Raw genomic sequence first — 6,399 nt, 5'->3', positions numbered from 1 at the left:
AAGGATATACTCACCTACACCTTGGAGCTATAAGGATGATTCTGACCTTACATGGCAGAAAAGGATTACCTGTCACTGCAAAGATTGCACTTTTAGATACTACTTTCAAAGAATACCAACATGCACTTATTGGAGCACTTGTATCCACTCTTACTAATGGGAGTGTGATTCTTACAATTTCGCCAGATTTCACTATCAGGCTTACAGATCCGACCCTTTCCCAAAGGATTCGGATACAAATCCAGTTAATTGGTGTTACACAAGATGCCAGTGCTGAACAAGCAACACTCCATCACCAGGTGTTGTACAGAATCCAAGATCATGCTTTGGATCTGAACCTTCCAAACACCACCCATGATGCCCTTTTAATGTTCACAGATAAGAACCATGGTCCGGCCATAGTTAGCATCCCAAGGATGATTCCTCCAGACGAGCTTGCTGCTATAGTACCACTGGAATGGATTACTAATTACGAGAGAGCTTTTCCTCAAAGCACTCCTGACGTCCATACAACAGCACCACCAGCGGTTACACGAGAGACTGACGGAACAGTCAGAACAGTCTTTCAAAGGCCAGGAACAGAAGGACGACCATCTTTTTCTAGACAGTCATCTTCCAGGAGAGATCACAAGAGGTGCATCCAGACGTACTTCTGAAAGAACATACCAAGGGACCAATACATCCTGTCATCTCTATCCCGATTTCCCACTAAACTCATCTTAATTGGGGATTCAAGGGACCTTATGACAAGACCGTCATGGATGCCGATATGTTCTTTCTTTCCAATACTGGAACTTCTCACGGATCGGATCAGTTTCATTTCTGATAGGCAGGATCCTCAAAATTTATAATAGATAACTATGTCCAAATGCTTCTAAGTTTTAATTAACGGCGGCTATGTATAAGAAAATCATTGGCTGGCTATCATACATCATCTGTTGGTGAATCATCCATAAAAAAAACTCTGAAAAAACATGATATTGATGATGACGTGAGCACTGACAAACCAAGCCCAACAATCCTTAGTCAATTGCAGAGTTCAAAATGACCAAAATTTTTCACTCAGGCACCCTTTAAATACCCTGCTAAAACATGCAAGAAGCAGTTCAAGGCACAAACAACAGAGAGATAAGAGTTGTGAAGGGAAACTTATTAGATCAATAGGATGGCAGAAGTGAGCAACAGACAGGTTGTGGCTGCACGTGACATAACTGGTAATCCAAAAGAGAGTGACATGTATTTGAAGAGTTCCACCATAAGCTTGGAACTTCCTCCAGAGGCTGAAAATGCTGTGCTTGTTAAGAATCTTTACTTATCTTGTGATCCTTACATGAGAGGAACCAGGGGAAAGGATGTCAAACGCCTCTTCCATTCTTTCACTCCTGATTCAGTAAGCACTTCATATTCATTTCTTTTAGTTCATCAAATTACATATGGTACTGCAGAATTTGTTTATTAACAGGTCCAATTTGATCACCAAAATTGCTATTATGTCTCATTTTAGTTCCTAAAATTTTAAAACTTCCTAGAATTATATTTTAGCCTATTTTATAGGATATTTTGTTTTTTGTTTTCTACGGTATCCCCTATTTCGATAGGCCAAAAATTAATTTGCATCTAAGTTTTGTTTAAGAGTCTAATTGGTTAGTTTACAGGATATTTTAGTCAATGTATAGTGACACATTATATTCAGATTTCGTGGACTAAATTTAATTTTCAAATTTCAGAACTAACTTTTATTTTTTATTTTTTGCAGCCAATAGTTGGGTATGGAGTATGCAAAGTAGTGGATTCCAAACACCCTGGATTCAAGAAAGGAGACTTGGTGTGGGGAGTGACCAAATGGGAAGAATACAGTGTGATCACATTGACAGATAGCCTCTTCAAAATTGAGCATACAGATGTACCTCTTTCCTATTATACTGGACTACTTGGTAAGTAATTAACTCTTCTGGAAGCTTCCTCATTTTCATACATGGAATTCTTTGAAGGGCATATTTCATAGTACTTGTTTGCACATGCAGGTATGCCTGGTATGACTGCTTATGCAGGTTTCTATGAAGTTGGAGCTCCAAAGAAAGGAGATTATGTCTTTGTATCTTCAGCATTTGGTGCTGTTGGTCAACTTGTTGGTCAACTTGCAAAATTGATGGGATGTTATGTTGTTGGAAGTGCTGGCAGCAAAGAAAAGGTACATATGATGCTAGTAACTTTAATTGGAACCTAGTTTGTGTTTGTCCAAGAATTTCAGTTATAAGTTTTCATGTTTTTCTTGTAAAACAAGGTTGAGATTTTGAAGAACAAGTATGGGTTTGATGGTGCTTTTAATTACAAGGAGGAACATGACCTTGATGCAACATTAAAGAGGTGAGTACTTAATTGGTAGTTTGTTGTGAATTTTGTTATCAATTCAATTAACATTTATACACTTTGTTAACAAAACATAGAATCTTAACTGTTTATTCTGTCAAAAAATTTCTCAGGTTCTTTCCGGAAGGCATTGACATTTACTTTGACAACGTTGGTGGAGACACACTTGAGGCAGCACTTATTAACATGAGAAGGCGCGGCCGAATCGTAGTGGCCGGAATGATATCACAATATGAACTTGATGAGCCTCAAGGCATAAAGAACTTGCTGAATATAATTTATAAGCAGATTAAAATAGAAGCCTTCATAGTGTTTGATTATTATGAACACTATCCTAAGTTCTTGGAGATTGTTGTGCCTTACATTAAAGAAGGCAAGATATCATATGTCGAAGACATAGCTGAAGGCATTGAGAAAGCTCCGGCAGCTTTAGAAGCAATGTTCACAGGCCGAAGTGCTGGCAAACAAGTTGTTTTAGTTGCTAATGAATGAACTACTTTAACCTCTAGTACTGTTTGTATCTATCAGTATTTGGATTTTGTTTGAGAAATAAATTACATACTGTCTTGTGAGAATTACTCCAAATAGTCATAGCTAATACAAAATTAAGCCTAATTATAAATATATATATATAATTATTGAAAAGAAATGGATAGTCCTTGTTTATAATTAGGCTCCATAAGCAGGTAGTTCACTACAAGGTTTAGGTCGTTCCTCAGTTCTAACCGAAAATTCATCTTCACTTCTGTACTCTCTGAAGTGTGCCATTCTTCCCAATAATTCAACTTCATCTATGACATATTCTAGCTTTGCCACCATATCCAGCAACAAAGAAGTGAAAGCTGCAAGGGGAAGTGCTTCTGAGAACTCGAGGCCAACGATTACACTCATAGTCTTACTCATACTCTTGCTCAGTTGAGGCATAGGCATCTGACCATCATGGCTATCAGGAGGCAAAGGGGGCCCTTGAGCTCGCATCCTGGCCGACAGTGTGTGGCTGAAATGAAGCTGAGGTTGTGATTTCAAGGCATTGTTGAGGTCTTCTAAGGCTTTGTTGAGACCATTGTTGAGTATGTGAGGGCAAACTTGGCGTTTGTCCTTTATGCTGTTTGAGAGTTCCTTTAGAATCTTGTTAGCTTCTTCTGTAAGTTTGATGCAAGGGTTCTTGCACTTGTTTCGAATGGACCACGGTGCCTTGAGGAGGAATCAATCAAAATAGTATTTGAGTACATGTATCAGAATACAGAGCAAGCAGCTTCATGATTGAGATTGAGTTTTATAGTACCTGAATTTCAGACTTCAAACAACCATGTAGAGCTACAACAGTGTAACAAAAATGGCGAAGAGCATCGCCGACTTTCCCAAATTGCTTCCATGGGATTCTGTGGAAGCTTGTGTATCTTGGCTCCCACCTTGCATGTAAGATCTGTTTACTTTCACAGACACAAAGTTCATATGATAAGATCTTCTGTCATAACATGAGAAAGTGGGAGTTTAGGGATATACCAATGTATCTTCAGCAGCTTTGGAATCTAAAACACCTTTGTAATCTTTGGAAATGCGATCATGAATCGAACTGTCTTCACTTCCTTTTAGATCAGACTCACAAAAGTATTCCTTCACACAAACTGCATTCATGGTAAGAATATATGAACCAAATCAAATCAAATTATTAATAGTTAATTACCATTACCTTCTATACAGTTTCCTAGGCTTTCTAGTTTTGATGTGATTGAATCCTGAAGGTATTTCCCTGACCAGTTTGGAAACACCAATAGGCACATGACAAGGCATATCATGCATCCAACCGCGATGTTTAACATTCTTGATTGCGCCAGTCTCAACACATTATCATCACGGTAACTGGACACTGTTACTAGATTAAATGTCAAGATAAACACAACAACACCATAGTCTAGATTCTTCTTGATGTGGGGTATGAACCTTGCATAAGTAGCTCCACTTCCTGCCAATAACAAAAGATAATTGCAACAAGTTTGAGAAAGATAGTTCCAATTAGTCCATTAGAATTTCAAGATAAGCTTTCTTTGATGCTCACCAACAAGGAAAACTGAAACACCAACAATGATTGCAGTTAAAATCTTAGTAGAGGAACTTGCAAGAGCATCTATCAGAACTGCTAAGCATGCTGCCAAAACTGTCCCCAATGCTCTATTTAGTCCTTTGCATAATGTTGCTCCTGCAGAGGATTCATCAAATGAATGAAACAGATTCTTGATCTGATAAACTCATAAACATGATCATATATAAGAGAGTAGAACATACCAACTGTGAATTCCATCACCACAACCACAGTAAACACAGCAAACATAGCATCCTTTTGGAGTGCATTGTACAAATCATCAATCATATAAAACAAAGATACAAATGTCAACGCCACGCCGAATTTGAAGGCATGAACCACCCTTCTTGGATCCTCTCTGCCAACCTTCACTGTCGAAGTCCATACCGATTCTGGAAACTTCCTCACTTTATCTGCAAAGCTACAACCTTCATTGCACTTTTTCTTTTGGTTTTCTTTACCACTGCTGCTCCTGGTTTCTTCTGCTGAAATCTTAGAGTCACCTGAGTTGGTTTTTGAGATAAATTCATCAAATTAAGAGCTTCAATTATGATAATCTCTCAGAATGCAAAAGGTGACAAAAGTATGGACTAATGGAATAATAGACTTCATAAATAGGCAAAATCATAATGCTAATAATAATAAATAGTTTGAAAATTTAAATGATAACAACCTTTAAAAGGGGGAGGAACTTCAATATCCGATTCAGGATGAACCTGACGGGTCATGTTTCAAAGAACACAATTTCTGCACCAAGAAAAATGTTTCTTGAACAACAAGTTATTAATCGTATATTGTGTTATTTGACAAAGAACACAATTAACGCACCAAGAGAAATGTGACACTTAAATCATGATGTTTAGAATTTAATTATTGTTTTGTGAGGGGTTTAGGGGTTATGGTATCATCATTCTATTTTCTTTTTTATTGTTATTTTGTTAAAAAAGAGAAAAACTGGATGCAAGGTCACAGACAATGCAACAGAAACCACACCTGACAACAACTCTTTTTTTTTTTTAAGTTCTTATTATTATTAAAAAGAAATCCAAAAACTGTTTTCGAAAACATTTGCCAACTGTGCTTTTTATTTTAGTTTTTTTTATAAACTAAAAATAGCATTGAAAAACCTTTGACGAAGGAGCCTCAAGGTTGCTCATAATAATTCAAGAGTGTTGCCTTTGGTGGATTTATTTTCACAGGTCAATTTTATTGGCATTGTGGCCATTATGGCAAATGGGCAATTAATAATTAAGGAGATTTATAAATAGTGGTTAATCACTTAATTGTATCTATTATAGACTTATAGTGTATCTAAAAATAACGTAATAAAATTGAGTCTTTGTAATATCACGTTATAATATATTCATCTCATCCTACCTATTTCTCAAAGTAATTAGACTTTAGCATCATTTTGTCTTATTAAAATAAATCAATCTCGCATATATCTTTATTTTATCAATTAGAATTATGCATGGATTTAAAGAGTTTTTTAAATTTGGATTTTTATATTTCTACAAATTAAATAGGATTAAAAAATAAATTTAATAATATTTATAAATGACTACTTTGTGAGTAATATTTGTAAATGTTCTGATTTTATATTTTTGTTACACATAATAATAACATAATAATTTTTGTATCATACCTTATTTAATTTAATTTTATTTATTTTATATATTCTAAATATTAAATAATGTATAAAAATTTTTTATTTTTATTTTAAATTATTGATATCAAATCCAAAATTTTAAAAATAAATATATAAAATTTAGGGCAAAACACTAAGATAAATCATGCTAAAGAAGAATTTACGCAAATTAGCCAAAAGGAAAAGTGATTCACGAATCCACCATTGCACAAAATAATATAGTTCGAATAAGCATATATCGAACTAGATTTCCATGTAATTCGAATCGAGTAGATTCGAAATCAATACAAGGTCATTC

The 6,399-nt window shown here is 35.4% G+C and overlaps 2 protein-coding genes across 2 annotated transcripts; one reads left to right on the top strand and one right to left on the bottom strand.

Annotated features, from left to right (window-relative positions):
• The first annotated feature begins 987 nt into the window (after positions 1-987).
• On the top strand, positions 988-3,005 carry LOC130947534 (2-alkenal reductase (NADP(+)-dependent)-like). The gene is made up of 5 exons (XM_057876231.1): positions 988-1,390; positions 1,757-1,934; positions 2,025-2,191; positions 2,285-2,367; positions 2,484-3,005. Exons 1-5 carry the CDS (start codon positions 1,166-1,168, stop codon positions 2,860-2,862), a joined length of 1,032 nt encoding a protein of 343 aa, XP_057732214.1. The 5' UTR covers positions 988-1,165; the 3' UTR covers positions 2,863-3,005.
• A 34-nt stretch (positions 3,006-3,039) lies between these two features.
• On the bottom strand, positions 3,040-5,181 carry LOC130950300 (aluminum-activated malate transporter 12-like). The gene is made up of 7 exons (XM_057878810.1): positions 5,127-5,181; positions 4,657-4,956; positions 4,430-4,570; positions 4,064-4,336; positions 3,877-3,998; positions 3,656-3,796; positions 3,040-3,564 (listed from the first exon to the last, which is right to left on the bottom strand). Exons 1-7 carry the CDS (start codon positions 5,179-5,181, stop codon positions 3,040-3,042), a joined length of 1,557 nt encoding a protein of 518 aa, XP_057734793.1.
• Positions 5,182-6,399: the final 1,218 nt, after the last annotated feature.

The sequence above is a fragment of the Arachis stenosperma genome, chromosome 9 (assembly GCF_014773155.1).
Source record: "Arachis stenosperma cultivar V10309 chromosome 9, arast.V10309.gnm1.PFL2, whole genome shotgun sequence".
NCBI lineage: Eukaryota > Viridiplantae > Streptophyta > Magnoliopsida > Fabales > Fabaceae > Arachis > Arachis stenosperma.
This window is presented reverse-complemented; position numbering and strand designations above follow the sequence as displayed.